General features: G+C 40.0%; 1 protein-coding gene across 1 annotated transcript in view; it reads left to right on the top strand.

The window, feature by feature from the left end:
• The window catches only part of SHANK2 (SH3 and multiple ankyrin repeat domains 2), a 276,013-nt gene that overhangs the window by 47,728 nt on the left and 211,505 nt on the right, over nt 1-16,780 (top strand). Inside the window, exon 12 of the mRNA XM_030949872.1 lies at nt 15,116-15,182. Coding sequence (XP_030805732.1) covers nt 15,116-15,182 — 67 coding nt within the window. The remainder of the gene's footprint in view (nt 1-15,115; nt 15,183-16,780) is intronic.

Genomic DNA, 16,780 nt, shown 5'->3' with positions numbered 1-16,780 from the left:
TTAAGAGTTCTGTTAATAAATCCCAGCCAGATTATTGTTTATTATGGGGACCATTTTCCTCAAACTGGGGAAACGGTGCATTAATAATTTAATTTTAGGCACCATTTTCAAGCTGCTGATAATTTTCCATCTAAATACATGCTAAGCACAAATTCACTAAGTACTGGCTAATACTTTTCTCTGCACCTCAGAATAATGAAGTGATCAAGAAATAGAGCAAGAGAAAAGCCTAATTATTGGAGGGATGTGTTCCAGGATAATCTTTTGGATTATTGTGTTACTTTATGTCTTTGAGGTTAACTTTCCTTTTTGGTTTAGGATTTTTTAGGGGAGGGTAAATGTCACACAGAAGAGTTTTCATTTGTCTTCCTCTTTGTGCTGGCAGCTCCAACATTCTTGTTCTTGCTCTTAGAAGAGAAAAAGGTGTAGGGAATGTAGAAGAAGTTCTGTTTTATCCCAGTGGAGTGAGTAGAGGAAACCCTGATGCCAGCCCTGCAATAAAGCAGCCTTAGAGAATTAATTCTTTGCCATCTGTCTGTCGCTGACCCAGTCGATCAAACACCACAAGTGGAGCTGTTACAAAATTATGCAGAATCCCCTTGAGTTAATAGGATTTTGCATACTAAAAATGTTTGCTCATGTAATCAGCAGGCAGGAACATTGAAGCATCTCATATGTACATAATGAGAGTGGTTGTAGCTGCAGCATCTATTCCTTTGAGTCACCTCCATTATGTCCCTTTCTCAGCAGCATTAAAAGGATGATTCTTTGGAATTGCTGCTCAGAAAATTGATGATATGAAAGCTGTGCTATTCTATAGGAACAACAGGATCCTGACATTTGTGGATAAATTTGTGTCCTGTTTTCAAGGCCAGCCAAGGCTTTGTTTCTTTTGATGAAAATTAGTGGCAGAGTTTGTATCAGGCATCAGTGTCCAATGAATGTGGTGCACTTTTGCCACCAAAAGAATAAATGTGCATGTGCTCACTTCTCACCAAATCACAGGGCTTGTTAAAGCAAGCATAGATACACTAGATGGCAGGAAGTAAAAATAATCTGGGCTGAATTCTGTGCCACTTAATTCAGGGACCCCACACCGTGCCCACCTGGGATCTGGGTGTCCTTTTGCCTTTTCAGTGTCCAGCAGAGTTAGCATTGGAATGGCATTACCAGGTGTTGTGGACACAAAAAAAGCTTGGCTGTATTTCCCTGTTAAGCACTTAACCTTGTATTAGCTGCCTTTGCAGGGATGTGTTTCATCCTGACCCATTCGTGGGTTACTTAGTCAGCAATTGCTGTTGGGTACAGCTGATGTCACCCATTGCTGAAAGTCTGCAGAACGTGGCATCAGCAGAAATTTTCCTGTATTTCATATTTAGCAATTTGAGGTGAGATGAAACTTGTGCCACATCGTTATATTATATTGCCAGTTCTGTTTATTAATCACTTACTCAGCCCATCTTGGCTGGGCCATCTAAGTAACTTACATGCTATTGTATTAGTTTTTATTTTATTAGAAAAACCTCCAGAAAGAGCCTTTCAGAAAAGCCATGGTATCCCATTGCTGTCCACAGCTACTTGGTTTTCTACACATTTCTTGTGCTTCTAGGTTAATGTAAAATAATTCATTGCCTATCCAGCAAATATTAATCCAATAGCTCAGAAATCTGAGTTTTGCAGTATTTACAAGCTGTTGAAATGAAGTAAGTTAAAATGACCCTACACCTTATCAGGTCTTTTTCTTTTAGTGATCAGCAGCTCCATATGAATAATTCAAATGGGCAATAAATCACTATTTTAGCTAATAGTGCTAATTAATTATTAGTCAGTGTTTTTAGAACAAATGTGTTTCAATGTACAGAGCAGCTATTCTGAGGTGGCATTTAGTGCCACCTTTTAAGGGCAGAGTTGTACCTGAGAATGGCTTGTGTCTCAGGTGTCCTTAATAATTGGCCTTTGCTGTCCCAGACCAGCCTGAATAATCCATGTGCCTACATCCCATGGATTGCAGGAGGAACAGCAATCTTCCAGCTCCACTGCAGGTAGAATTGCTCCTTTCAGTGTGTTGCCCCTGCCTCTATTTTCAATAGCTCACATATTTTTTTTGCCAGGTTTGAATCATTTGAACTGAAATTTTTCATGCCTGCTATCTCTGTTATTTGGAAAAACAAAATGATTCAGCTCTTTTGGAGTCTGGGCAAGGGAAAACATGTGTTGTTTTCCTCACACGGAAAAACTCTGCTGACCCACCCCTCCTTGTCCTCTCTCCCCTGTTGTGTTATGTTGTGGTTTAGTTTTATTTTCTTTTATTGCCCTGTGTGCTGATCTCCATGTTAACAACCTGGCAGTGGGAACTGGTTTCCAGACTGACTCAGACTGACTCAGACGCTGGGGCTCCAAAACCAGGAGTAGGAGCTAAACCCGTGGATTTGGAAGCTGAGCTGGCTGGGGGAAACACAGACACAACTGGGCATATCCAGCATCTCACAGAATGGCTTCCCAAAGCCCAGTTAAGATTTAGATTATTGGCATTTTTAATTTCTCTCTTTTGGGTGAAATTTACAGGAAAGGGCAGAAAGTTCTTCTCAGGTATTTTTCTTTGACTTTTTTTTTTGAAAGGGTGTGAAAGCTACTTTTAAACCCAAAATCTTCATTAGGTGCCTCAGTAAGGCATCTTTACAAATATAAAATAATGCTTCCTGTCATGATGTTCAAGTATGGAACCATTGTGTTCATGGAGCACTTCAATTACACAAAGACTTTGCTTTTTCCACATATTTATTTCCATCTTAATTCCTTTTGTGAAGCACCTGTGTGAACAATGAATCACTGAATATTGGGTATAGTTGGCAAAATATACAGCTATGAGCTCATGATACATTCTGCCTTTAGTCAGACTTCAAGCTTTTTCCAGCTTTTCCTGATTTCAGTCAAATAATGGAACTTATTCATACTTAGAAAAAAAATATAAATCTATACAAGTGACCACCCCAGAACAAACTATGGATTTTTCCTTTAAAGATCAAAAATGTACATGAGTCTGTATATATGTAGGCACACTTAGCACAATTTCTTAAAAAGACTTAATTAAAATGAAAATAATAATAATTAGAAGGAAGGGAAATAACTGAAAGGGTGGAAGTTGATATTGGGGGAAGTAGTGGCAGATGAAATATTCCTGAGAATATTAGGAGATACAGGAGCAGAAAAATACATATGGATACAAAATAGAGTTAAATTGATTCCTCCTGACTCAGGGATGGTTTTCTTAGTGCTGGCTGGTCCCTTCTGGCCTTTGTTTTAACCCTGTAATTTTTCAGAAAAGCAGCCAAATGGAAGTAAGGCATAAAAGAATGAAATTGCTTGATTACCTTTTATTCAGAAAGGCAAAATATTGCCATGCTTGGAGATGCTAAAAATACTTAACTGCAGGATGTGTCTTCATTTTTTTTAACCAAAAGCAAACTCTGGAGGAGTCTCCATGTGACCATCTGTTGTGTTGTGTTCCACATAAATGATCCAAGACCCCTCTTTTCCCCTTTTCCCCATTCTCTCCATGCTCAGACAGGGCTGTCCAGCTGACATGCCTCAGGTGTTGCCACAGGCAGTCTGATTTCTCTGGGAAAAGTGCATTCTCTGAGGTAGCTAGAAGCCAACCTGTTTGTTCTCCCACCAGAAGGAAGTTCAGAAGTTACAAAAGGGGACAAATAAACAAAGTAACTTATAAGGGTCACCACCAGCTCTTGCCTTAAATTAAGAACGGCTTGAGTGTGATTCAGACACAGTTAGTTGTCGTGGGTGAAGTTACAGGAGGCAGTGGGGATTTGTATAATTCTAATTTAGATCATGTTGTTTTGAGATGTTAACACCATTCAGTTTGTCTGGGAGATAAAATAACCTGTGAGTGGGACTCGTGGGTACTTCAGACCTGCAGGAATGGATTCATGCTTGGAGTTTTATGGTGGTTGAGTGCTGTGTGGCATCATCTGCTTTTGCATTTCAAAACAGGCTACTCAGCATTATCCTTTGGCTGTATCCAAGTTCTTGCTCCTTATAGAAATGTAGAATCTGTGCCTAAAGGACAGACTTAGCATCTTCTTCCACTGCCATTTGGAGGGAGCATTCCTGGCATGCAGTTGGCAATCCCATCTTCATCAGAGTATGTTACTGGCATGGACTATTGCTAGACTGCTGTTTCCAAAGGTTTTATTGTAGTTAACCCACAGAGTTTGGAATGGAGCCACCAAATGTATTAGGTAAAATAATCACAGTGTCTTATTCACCGATGCATTTTATCCGAAGGGCTTTCCAAAAGGATTTCCAGCCATTTGGTTTAGCACTTGAAGCAACACTATATTATTAAGTGTTTGCAGAGCTGAATCCCTGAAAGTTTCTGATGTGAAATAGTGGGAAGTGTCTGTCTGCTGTGAGTAGGAAGACTTTTTTTCTGAAAGTCTTCAGGGAAGAAGCTGCTAATGTGGTGGGTTTTGGCTTTTCCATGAGGTAAGGCTGCCTGGCAAGGTGGAAGATTTCACTCTACAGCAGCACAGACCTGTAAACCCTTGAGCTGAATTCTCTGCACAGCCCAATGTTTCCTGCAGCACCAAGGAAAACAAAACCTAGCAAATAACACACGTTCTCAGCCTTTTTCAAGGAGAGTTCAGCTGGAGAAGATTGCATTTCATGGCTTTTTGATTTAGCATATTATTGGAGGGGACTAAGAAAATTAAGTCAATTTTGTTGCTGGCTGTGTCTTATCTGATTCATCTGATGCTGCAACCTGGCTTTATCTGCTTTCAGTAAATACTCCTTTGGAACCGCTGCTTGCCCATGTAGCAGTAATAAGGATTATGTAATAACTGGCTTTTGATGGCTCTTTCCAGCTTGAGCTAGATTTTCCTGAGGAATGAGTCTGTAATTGTAAATGTGTGTGTGTATCACACTTGGCTTTTTCTGCTTTGTTTTAATTATTAAAACACGAGTGTAGGAAAATGCATCTTTCTTGAGGATAACTTGCTGGGTGGCATTTCAGCAGAGAAGCAGGAAGAAGATGGAAGGCTTTTTTCTCTACTTTTAGAATAGATAGAAGCAACATTTCCCAATAGAGACAGTGACCATGGAGGAGGCTCAATACAGCCCAAACCAAGGAGGATAACTTAAAAATCTGAGTTACTTCTCCTTCCAAGAAATAGGAGGAAATATAAGAACATCGTGAAGCAGCGAAGTTGTGCCTGGGATGGATTTGCCTGCGTGTTCCTTTTTAGGCTTCCTGACATGTTTCCTTGTAACTCTGCTCGATTTGCTGGTGTATTCAGTTCAACACTTCCTGTCAAGCTGGTTCTTGCATAACAACGACTCCTTTTGTCCTAGGAGTTAAGTTTGCATTTCAAAGCCTAGGGAGGAGATGATTTAGAAGTGATTTACTCCCATGTTGTGAGGAAAGGACTTGCATTTTTTTAATCTTGGTGTCCATGCAGGCTTAGTTTAATCTGGAGGTATTCAGTCATGGCTAATTCATGAAGAGTGGTTAGATTTTAAGAATGCAGTTGTGTGTGTTCATGAAAGGACGGTGCAGAATAAAACACAGGTTCTGCCTTTTAAATCTTAGTAAGGAAGACTGGAAAATGAACAAAGATGCCTGCAGGCATTTTAAGTGCTGTCCAGTCCTGCTAAGACAGCGCTGCAGGACCTAAAAGAGCCAGAAAAGAGGTCGTTCAGAGTGATTGCCTTCCTCATATTGTGACTGGAATTTGCTCAGCCCTGGCACAGCTTCATGGCTACTGAGTGTATTCCAGAAGACCCATGGGGGCTGTCAAATCTCTTGCAAGCAAACCCAGTGTTTTAGCAAGGAAAATGTGCCAGCACTATTATGCTTGCAGCGTACTTTTTTTTTTTGATAAAGTCCAGCTGTATTTGGCTGCATGTTGTTGTGTGTTTGCTTGTTTTTAAAATATTAATTGCTGAAAAGTATTTAGGATAAAATCTCAGTTCCTTTGAAGTGGATGAAATCCCACTGATTTTGCTGGGGTGAAAGTGTGTTCCTCACACTTGAGACGGTTCCAAAGCCATGATATCAACTCTTCCTATATAATGTATTCTACTGAATATGATTATTTTTAATTAACATTTCCTGTTCCTGTTTAATTAGCATTTTTGGTACAGCACTATTCTTTTAAGTTGTACAGAACTGCACAGCGCATTGCCACGAATAACTTGGGTTAGGCAAAGTCTTTGCTGCTAAGAGTTAACTTGCTGCAGCTGAAAAAAAGATGCTGTATTTTCTGAGGGCAAGCTTGCTAAGAGTTTTGGGAGGCAAAAGCAGTGCTTGGGAGGCTGTGGTTGTAAATTTTCTTCCTGAGTGTGGGATATTGTTGCGTTTCCCACAGCAGAAGTCCCTTTGTCTTCACCCAGCTGAGACACTGACCTTGTCCCACCTATCGTGGGATGCTTCCCGTGAGCCTGAGGCTTCCAAGGGTGTGAAGAACGCTTGGATCTTGGAGCTTGAAAACCTAATCTTTGATTACTATTAAAAACAGCCTGAGTAGCAGTGTGAGGGGGTCCTCACCAGGGAAGCCTGGGATTGCTCAGAGGGTTACGTAAGCGGCGCTGTCGCTTGGAAAAGCGCGAATACTTTGCCCTCGATATTGAGGCGAAGCGCTTGTGGCGAGCCTTTGTTTAAACAGTGCTGAAATGATCCAGGGAATGCTGAGGAGCCTCACAGAAATATTGGCCCTCTCCCCACAATTTATATTTTCAGATGCTAAAACTAGTTGTTGAGCAAATGTAAGGTGCCTATTTTAGGATGCTGCATGTCAATATCTGACTACAGATGGCTCCGTGAATCATAGTTGGAAGAAGGGAAATGTTAGACACTAAGATATTGTTGCTAAGAGATTTTAGTACACAGTATGCTAACATGTGCTGGCAAATTTGGGAACAGTAGCAGCAGAATGCTCTTGGAGGAAAAAAAAATTCAGTGGTGAAGAAACTGTCTTCAAAGGACTATTTAAAGGATAGTAACATTATTGTGCTTTGTTGTATCGAGACCTGACGAAGATGAAATTGTCTTTCAAGCAGATAATAGACAGAAAACATCCAAAAGGTAAAGCTAATCCTGCTCTCCAATGAAATAGAAAGTGGATATTGGAAACAAAAAGAAAAAAAATTACTTTGGGGTTTGAATGAATCAAGTGCCAAGATTAAAGGTGGTGGTTGCTGATATTTTGCCATCTACTGGACATCAGATCTATTAACGTACACAGTTAGTTCCTTTCAAAATGCATAATATTGAGCTTATATTACATTATATAATTAAAAATGTTAAGAGTTCTCTTCTGTCCAGGAAAGAAGCATGCAGAAAAATGCTGAATATGATTTTTTTACTTGTATTTCTTCATAACATTACTATGAAGTAATTTAGGAAAATTGTCAGCATTTTATTGTCCTGGTAGAGAATGTGGGTTATTTCTTCAATTAATATAAACTTTTGCTGCCTATTATTTAAAGAAAATAAATTCAATTTTACTGCTTTTCTTTATTCTATCTTACCTTACATCAGTGAGTTTTGCCCAAATTTGAAAATGTTACACCTGAAAAGGAACTTCAAATGGATAAAATTAATTTTATTTTATAAAATAAAATCTTTCAGTTATATTTTCAACAAAAGCAATATTGTTTTATTAAATGTACAAAATACTGCACCACCATATACTTCCAAAAGAAGTAATTTTCTTCTGACAAATTTCTAAATAGATGCATTACATCTCCGCTTCAGAATTGATTATTTTTTAATATTGTTTTGGAGTGTAAATGTGTCTCCATAAGGCAAGAATATGTATCTCCTTGAGGTCATGTTTTATGTCATTCATATTCTATGTATTCAGCAGCACTGTTAGATAAAGACAGGGAATTAGTGATATTAATAGAATATTAACCAAGCATTTGGTTTTATTTTTTAATGAGATGAGCCAAGAAGCTTCTGCTACTTTTATTTTGCTGTGTCGTAGCCTCAAAGTCAAAAATCAACTGCAATCCATGGAACTACAAAATGTGGGGTGAAACTTTGCCCTTTGATTTTTGTGATGTGAAATAAGGAATTCATGATTGTCCAGCAGTTCTGCCTTAGGTTATTAATGGCTGTGGCAATTGTGTAGGATTTTCCAGCTGGTTCAGAGAAAGACTCGTTTGGAATTCTTAACGTTCTGATGGCAAACACCTGAGGGTGTGCATTGTGGTTTGAGCTCAGAATAATGTTTTCCACATTTTCACGTTTTGCTTGGGCGTTACAAGAGAATGCCTTTCCTAAGGACTCTGAGTTCCAGGTACTTGTGGTGCTCTTTCAATCAATAAACATCTCTTCAAGTGCAGGCTCCTGGAATTGCATAAAGAACCAACAGTGGGTGATCGATACATTTCCATCCCACACCTATGGGAAAGAAATTCGGAACACAGATTGCTTCCTGCTTTTCCAAACTGAACTCCATCTGTCCCGCTGAGAGAGTTATAAAATCCACACGCTACATGAGAGCAGCTAATGCAGATCCATTTAGGATGGGATTTGTTTGAGTCTGCTGGGTGTGCTGCGTGCTTTTGTGTCACCATTTATCAGGGATGGAGCCTCCTGCTGCTGTGTCCTACACGGGCACGCAGGGGAACAGGGTCTTGGCACTTAACAACCTAAATTTAACTTCCTGATGTCCTTGGGGATGACTGCTGTGTGCTTGATGGTGTGCTGGGACTAAATTCAAAGTGGCTTCATTAGGAAGAGCTTTTCTTTCCAGAGGACATGGTAGAAAATAAATACATTGAAGTTTAGCTATGTTACCTTTCCACTGTCCCACAGTAAACAGCATTGGATTTTTGTATCAAATTAAAGAGGTGTCAATCTCCAAAAGCTGTGGTTATATATTTTTAATACTAAGCAAACACATCCTGATTATGATATGTGGAAGATCATTTCTGAAAATCTTTTAATTAAGGAAGTGATTCCAACACTTCCTTCTAAATTCCCTTGTGTTAATGTCTCATGTGCCTCTGCTGATAGTCAATCCTGTTGTGTGATGGCTGTAACTGCTTGAGTGGTATTTTTTCATTGTTAAAATAATATAATCCTTGCTGGAATGAGAAATAATTTGTGGTTTTGTGAGCTTGTGCTTGAAGTGGAAGGCAGTTTCTGGAGTCTGATGGTTACAGTCTCATTCACAGGGTTGTCTGACCTCTTTCTTGTGGTTCCCACTGAAGACAGGAACCTGTAGGGAAGATTTACCTCAGTGTCCTGTCCGTTCACCTGCACTTGCACTGGTGTAATTCACTTTTTTTTCTGGGCTGGAGTTACCTCCTTTAATGTACGGCACCATGCCTGAGCTTACTGCCAATCCAAGCTTTCTGGAAAAGCCATAATTCAATAAACACTGCTGGCTGGCAGAGACAAGAGAAAGGTGGAACATCAGCCCTGAAGGAAAGAGTAATGAAACGCACTTTCCTCAGGGAAGGGAAATTGTCTGGATGAGAAGAGCAGGGGGCCAAAAAGCAGGTGGCGAGTGGTGATGTTTTATGTGCTCACTGTGAATGGCAGCTCCAACCCTGCAGCTCCCTCTGCTCCCTCCAAAGGCTCTGCATTTCAGAGCTTTGGGTCTCTCAAATGTAAGCATGTGCAGCAGAAATGCAGAAGCCTGGACTGAGTGGAACATAAATGGACTAAGAGGCTCTCTTCAGTCCCACACAGAAAGTTTGTCAAAGTTTATTATTTTGATTTGAGAGGGAACAGCTTCAGTTTCTTTTTTCTGTTGTTGCTCCTTGGGTGGAGCAGTTTGTTCCCAAGAGTGGTAATGTAATTTAGCTGTGGTGTTTGCCTTTCAGGGGCTAGCCCATAAAGGTCTAAAATTGTATTTATTAACAGGCTACAAAATCATGCTCTAATTTAATATAATCTTTATCTGTGATATGTTTCAAGAGCAGGAAAATACCAGTTGTGAAAGGTTAGTGCCAGGTAAAGTGTAAATACAGCTTCTAATTTCCCAAAAGGAACAAAAAACTGCATTAATCCCCATAAAAAATGTAAATACTTGAATGTAAGTAAATTGATATCTTTAGAACTGCATTTATGTGGCTAAACAGAGAGATGGTGGTGAGTCAGTGCTTCTTCTGTCTGATGCAGAGTCTGAAAACACTGAAACTGTCACACTGAAACCTGTAATGGGACATCTGGCCAGTTTCACTGTTTACACAAAGTACTTTTATTTGCTGTGATTTAAACTAAGTTTCTTTGGAGAACATGATTCAGAAAAAGCAATACCTGATACCTCAAATATTTAATTTCTGAATTTACTCCTGAAAGGCAACTTAAACAGCGCCTTTATCTGTGGTGGTGTTCACAGGGGTCCCAGGACCGGGGAACAGACTGAGGATCTGACTCCGTGTTTCAGAAGGCTTGATTTATTATTTTATGATATACCTATTATATTAAAACTATACTAAAAGAATAGAAGAAAGGATTTCATCAGAAGGCTAGCTAAGAATAGAAAAAGAATGATAACAAAGGCTTGAGACTGACTGAGACAGTCTGGACAGCTGGGCTGTGATTGGCCATTAATTAGAAACAACCACATGAGACCAATCACAGATGCACCTGTTGCATTCCACAGCAGCAGATAATTATTGTTTACATTTTGTTCCTGAGGCCTCACAGCTTCTCAGGAGAAAAAATCCTAAGGAAAGGACTTTTCATGAAACATGTCTGTGACATTTATCCAGAGGGATTGTTTCTGACTGCGGATATCAGAAAGCCAGGACTGAGAATGATCTGTCAGGAGAAAGAGACCCACTTGTGAAGGTTCCTTTATCCAGAGGGATTGTTTCTGACTGTGAATATCAGAAAGCCAAGGGTGAGAATGATCTGTCAGGAGCAGGAGCCCACTTGTGAAGGTGCCAGTGTTGAGGGTGTTGCTCCTTGCCCAGTGCTGGAGTAGGATTGCTGGGATGCTCCCACCTCCTGCCTGCTCCCTGCCAATCCCTGCCTTGCAGATGCTTCATTCATTCAGGTTTCCACTCGGCTGAACTGTCCCTTGGTTACCACCCATAGCAACTGGCCAAGTGTCGATTAAACTCCTTCCCTTCCTGCCTTGGCTTGGCAGGAGAGCATCTGGCACTGCCTGCCATGGCAAACAACAAGGCCCTGGAACCTTGTATCGTTTCAAAGAAACATCTGTCTGTGAGACACCAGGGTGTCTGTGACAGCTCTGCTTCTCCCCAGGCGCAGGAAATGTCTCTGTAAACACAACATTTCTGGTCAAGCTCCCTGCTGCACACACTGAGTGACAGCCAGCTCCTGGCTCTGCTCCAGTGAGTTGTTCACCCCATGGCTTTGTGCTTCAGGGTGTCCCAGCTGGGACCTGGTTTGGGCACTCCATTAAATTTTGTCATGCTGGAGGCAGATCATTGTGGGAATAGGAGGAGGTACCACTGTTTTTATGCATGGTTTTATTCTCTCTTTTTATTTTATATCAGTTGCCTCCCACCAAGATCCATCTTCCTGCCTAGCTTTACTCTCTGCTTGCTTCCCTGTGGCAGGCTTACCCAGGCCAGACATGTGTGTTATCAAAGGTAATTTGGTAATAATTAGGTACCCATGTTAACAGCCTTAGTGGGGTCAATTAAGCTTGGGAGGGAGCTTATAAGTGATTCACTTTGGTTACTGTCGTTCATATAAAATTGCCTCTAATGCTGATTAAAAAAACCCCAACAAGATAATTTCTGCTTTCTGTACAGTAGAATGTGGCAGGGCTCCCAACCAAATGTCTGCAGCAGACAAAAATCCTGCTTTGCGTTTAAAAGCACTGAGTTACTGAGTCAGGCTTTTCTGCTGGGCTTTGATTGACACCATACTGGGACCCTGCAGGTGAACTCTTTCTGGTTCTGGATGCAATGTAAAGACACCCTTTAAAATTATGGCAAAGCACAAAGCAGGTTTTAGTGCAAATTGTGTGTGAGTGATGTTTTTATTTCGTGCAAGATGCAGAACCAGGTCTTATCAGGTTTGCAGAGTAATGTGACTGAGGATATACAGACTTTTGATGTGAGATAAATGTCAAAAGAATGACATGAAAGGACATTTGCTGCAGGAATGTAAGAACCTGAATTATGGCAAGACTGCTGCATATGCAGTTTTAGAAAAGCTGCAATTTTTGAAGCTTCAGCATAACAGAGTTGGTAGATAGCCTCTAGTTGTAAAGTGCTACCTCCAGCCTTTCATGGCGATATTTCATGTCTGTAAACATGCACGTGATGCATTTTGATGACTGGAATCCAGTTCCTACTGGAATTGGAAGCAAACTTTCGCTGCAGTTTTGCTGGCTGTGCTACTTTTTCGCTGCCAAGAGATATCTTGTGATCAAAAGAAAGCTCAAACAAACCCTTCTTTCCTGCCATAACCTCTTAATTTTAAATCTAGCACTTGTCTACAGAACATCCTGAAAAGCAAACTATGGCTATTTAAAACCATGTAAATTATGAAGCCCGGAGAGAATCAAACTCTAGTATTTTCTGCCAACATGCTGCATTACTATTTTTTTCTGAAGTACAAAGAAATTTGGTACAAATATAGAGCTTCAGTTGGTCTCTGATTTAGGTACTTGATCGAGGAGAGAATTTCTACCATCTTCACTTGGTTACTAGCTCTGGATCTTGTGAAGACCATTCACTTGTCCTAATGTGTTATTCACATTTATGTTTTCATGTGAACTCACTATCATTTTGGTTTAAGACACGTTTGTATAGAAGAAGGGCTAGGGTTGCCATGCTTTGTGGTTTGTAACTGTACAAGTTGAATGAGAATAATTTTGTGTCTTTCTGATTTTGCTCTGACTTCACTTTCTCCCACACATTTTACCCATCAAATTCAAATGAAGTGCATTGATGTTATGCCAAGAAATATTTGTACTTTTTAACTTTTCCTTGCTTTCCTTAGATCTTAACATATCTTTCCTTCATTTTGCTGTAAGGATTTTACATACTGTTTTTAGCGCACTGAAGTGAATTAAATTGAGAAAAATGGTTCCTTGAGCTTGCTGAATCTGCTGCTTGGTTCAGAAGCAAATACAGGAACAATTCCCTGTCAAGCTGTCTCTTAGTTATCTGGAAATATCTTTCCTTTTTTCTTCCAAGTAATAAAATGTGTTTATCACTTGAAGAGCATGTTTATACTTGAGGTTTAAAATCTGCTCGGTATCAAAAATTCTTTTAATTGAGTACCATGGCTGCTGTCTAGCAAGCTGCCTGTCACTGCTGAATTCCACACCTTGGTGGAATTTCACTGCTAATTAGGGGTAACATTAGAGAGAAGTATTACCACTTGCTTACAATGCAGAGAAAACCTCAGAGCTGTGCACGAATGTTGCTGTTATGAACCTGGAGCCAGCCAGGCTGCAGAATTGGAAGTTAAAGAGAGAAGATGGGTACAGCTCTGCTGTTGGTTTCCTAGTGCTGTTTGCCAGGGAGAATCATGGGCTGCACAGAGGCTGGGGGCCAGATTCTGATGTGTCATCCATGCTGAGAAACCGTTTCTGCCTGGAGGGGCTTCTGGAATAAAGGTTGGCATACCAGTGTTTAAAATAGTAATTTTCAGATGGATGGTTTATGTGGTGTTGAGGTGTTAGTGCATTAACCTGCTTGTGTCCAACCTCCCTGATCACAGAATCCCAGAATGGTTTGAGTTGGGAAGGACCTTAAAGTCACCCAGATCCACTCCTTGCCATGGACAGGGACACCTTCCACTATCCCAGGCCCCATCCAACCTGGCCTTGGACACTGCCAGGGATGGGGCAGCCACATCTTGGGTGTAAAGTCTTCAATTTCAGGGATTTCCGTATTAGTTTGTTTTGGTTACTGGTAAATAAAATTGCCCATTCAATTTCCTAGGCTGAGTGCAGAAACAAAATCTTATGTTTGTTACATGCCAAGATACTGCTGCTATTAACTGTACTTCATACACTCCCGGAGACCATTGAATTTAAGTCTTCCTTTGCATCATTCTTCATATGTGGAGAGGCACAAACGAGCAAATAATTTTTCTTGGTCATCAGCTCAGACATTTGCATGGAGTTTTTAATAATTTCTCATGTCTGACTCTCTTGGATACAGTCCTATATCCAAGAGAACCCTACAGCAAGATTTTTTTGATTTTTTTTTTAACCTGGTCCCTGTAGATGCAGAAGTTTCTGTGAGGAAGGCCAGCCCAGTTTATGCCTTGCACATACATCAGGAAATCTGCAGTGCCACTAGAGAACAGGATCTGTCAGAGCTGCGAAATGGGGCCAGAAAAGACAATTCCTTGATTTTCAGGGCAAAAAGCGGAGAAGAAGAAAAAGGGAGAAGCCAGCAATGGCAAAATTGAATTGCTTCCCTCACACCCATTGGAGATGTTTTTCTTTTTAAGTCTGTTGAAATGAGAATTCAGTTTGGTGTTCAACAATCAGAAAATAAATGAAAAAGAAAATTGTTAATTTAGAACTGAATCTATTTAGACATTTTAAACTTTGTACATATACATAAACTTCGCCAGTCTCTCTCTTTCAGTGTGATTTTTGTTGCCTTAGTGGTACCTGAATATTGGTAGCTCTTGGTCCTTGGCTCTCTCATGTAGTTTGCATTTCAGCTCCTGTTTTTATTGCTCAGGTAAGGAGCGAGGCAGGAGCAATTAAAGGGAGATAATATCTTCAGTGTGTCTCTCCTGCAGCATTCCCCACACACCAGTACAGCTCCCAGAGCTTTGGGGATGCTGTGCTTAATGTTCACTGCTGCCTTGGACTGCCACCGTGTGAAGAGCAGCAGCTCTTCCAGCAGCCTCCTGAGACTGCCACCATGCCAGCGTTCCTGGGAAATGGGCAGCTGGGGGACTGGCAGTGCTCTTACAAACAGATTAAGGTCTCATTTCTTGTTGTTTCTGTGTTGTGTTGGTGTTTCAGATACCAATATCTGTATTGCAGAATGAAAGTAATAGAATCTGTCCATTTGGGGAAATGAAAATATCTTTGCCTGATGTTTGTCAGTGATGTGACATGTTTTCCTTCTTAGCAAGTGATGGCAACATATTAATTGTGCCTATTTTACAACCTTTTAGGTGGCTATAATAGCGGGAAATTTTGAGCTTGCTGAATACATCAAGAATCACAGGGAAGCTGATATTGGTAAGCAAAATATTTACAGACTCTGAAAATAAGTTGTGCTTGTTTGTGCCAGGGTTTTGCAAAGATGTTAAAACTGATTCTATGTGAGATACAACCACAGGGCTGCTGACATTTCAGGGAGGTTTGAAAAGTAACTCTTGTAAAAAAAATGCAGATGGGGAAAAAGCTGAAATGTTTTCAAAAATATACTCTGAAGAGGAAAATGTGGTAAGTGGTAGGTGCTTTCTAAGTATAAATCAGTCAGTTTGTAATAAACTAAATACACATCCACATCCCTTCCAGATTGGCTCTTGCAGGTTGTTTTGGCCTTGCCTAAAGCAGCTCCCAAATAGGAATAATTGATCAAAAGATGAAAAGGGAGAAAGATGCTTCTCTATAATTAAATGAATATATGGTAGAAGCCAACTCTCCATATCCATGAAAGCATTCCCTCTCAATGAGTTTGGTGGGATTAAGGGTCCTGACAAAAAAATTGGAGACTCTTTGAATATCTTTTTGTGCAGAGGGATTTGCCATTAAAATAAAAGCCAGTTTGATACAAGTGATGCCTAATACTGTTTAACAAAATGGGTTAAAATGCTTTAATTCAAGTTAATTTAAGTTCCAGACAAATATCCTGAAGCTGAACAAAAAAGGACATTTCTTTTGCAGCAGGAGGCTCTGTGTACTTGCCTGCACTGATTTAACTCAGCAAGGCAAATCTCTGACTTGAGTATTTCATTTATATGGGAAATGAGGCCAGCTCACATGAAATATAAAACTAAGGATGTAGATTAGGGACTATTTTCCCTTTCCCTTCCTTGTTGCATATGATCTGCAGGGATATGATTGAAGGTTCTGTGGTAATGCAAGTTCTTGTGGCACTTTCAGCTCTTGCAGTGTGCACTGAGAAAACTGAGGGCTAAATGCACCAAAGTCATAACTTCTGCATGAAAGTTCAGACACAGTCTGGAAAGGTTTTTTTTTTCCAGGGATAATGGGATAGCTCCTCCCCATGTAAGAATTCTTCATCAATCTATATTTATTAATAATCTGTAAAGCATGAATTAAAAATGAACTTGTTATTCTTATTAGGTTGAGCATCTTATTGTTGTTTATATTTACATATGGGTAATTTTTTTTTTTTTTTGCTGACTTGTAGGATTTGGTGATTTCTAGAAAAATTTTTAGAAAATACTTTCTATGGGAAGATTCTCCAAATTTTTCTGATGCCTCCATCTTTGCCAGTGAAAAATAGAAATATTGGTACTTCCATTATTCACTTGCCATTTTTGCTAGATGGTGGCTTGAGCATGACTGTTTAAATTAATAGATTTGTCTTAAAGAGTAAACATTACATTATGTTATTTCCTCCCACCTAATTCAATTGAGCTGGACATTTGTCTTTTAAGTTTTATTACTTATGAAAAGTGAAGTTGTTGAAATGTCTATTTTTGGAGTGTCTCCCAGTGGAGAGAAAAAAAAAGAAGAGTAACTCAAAGAACCAAATCCTGAGCAGAAAACCTGAGAGCTGCTGTGATGATGAATGTGCAGAGTGATGTCAGCATTTCAGCTTCAGCAAGTTGGCTTTTGCTTCTTGTGCTTGTCTGGTTACCCAC

Source organism: Camarhynchus parvulus, chromosome 5 (assembly GCF_901933205.1).
Source record: "Camarhynchus parvulus chromosome 5, STF_HiC, whole genome shotgun sequence".
NCBI lineage: Eukaryota > Metazoa > Chordata > Aves > Passeriformes > Thraupidae > Camarhynchus > Camarhynchus parvulus.
The sequence above is the reverse complement of the archived record's forward strand: the minus strand, read 5'-3'. Positions and strand labels throughout refer to the sequence as shown.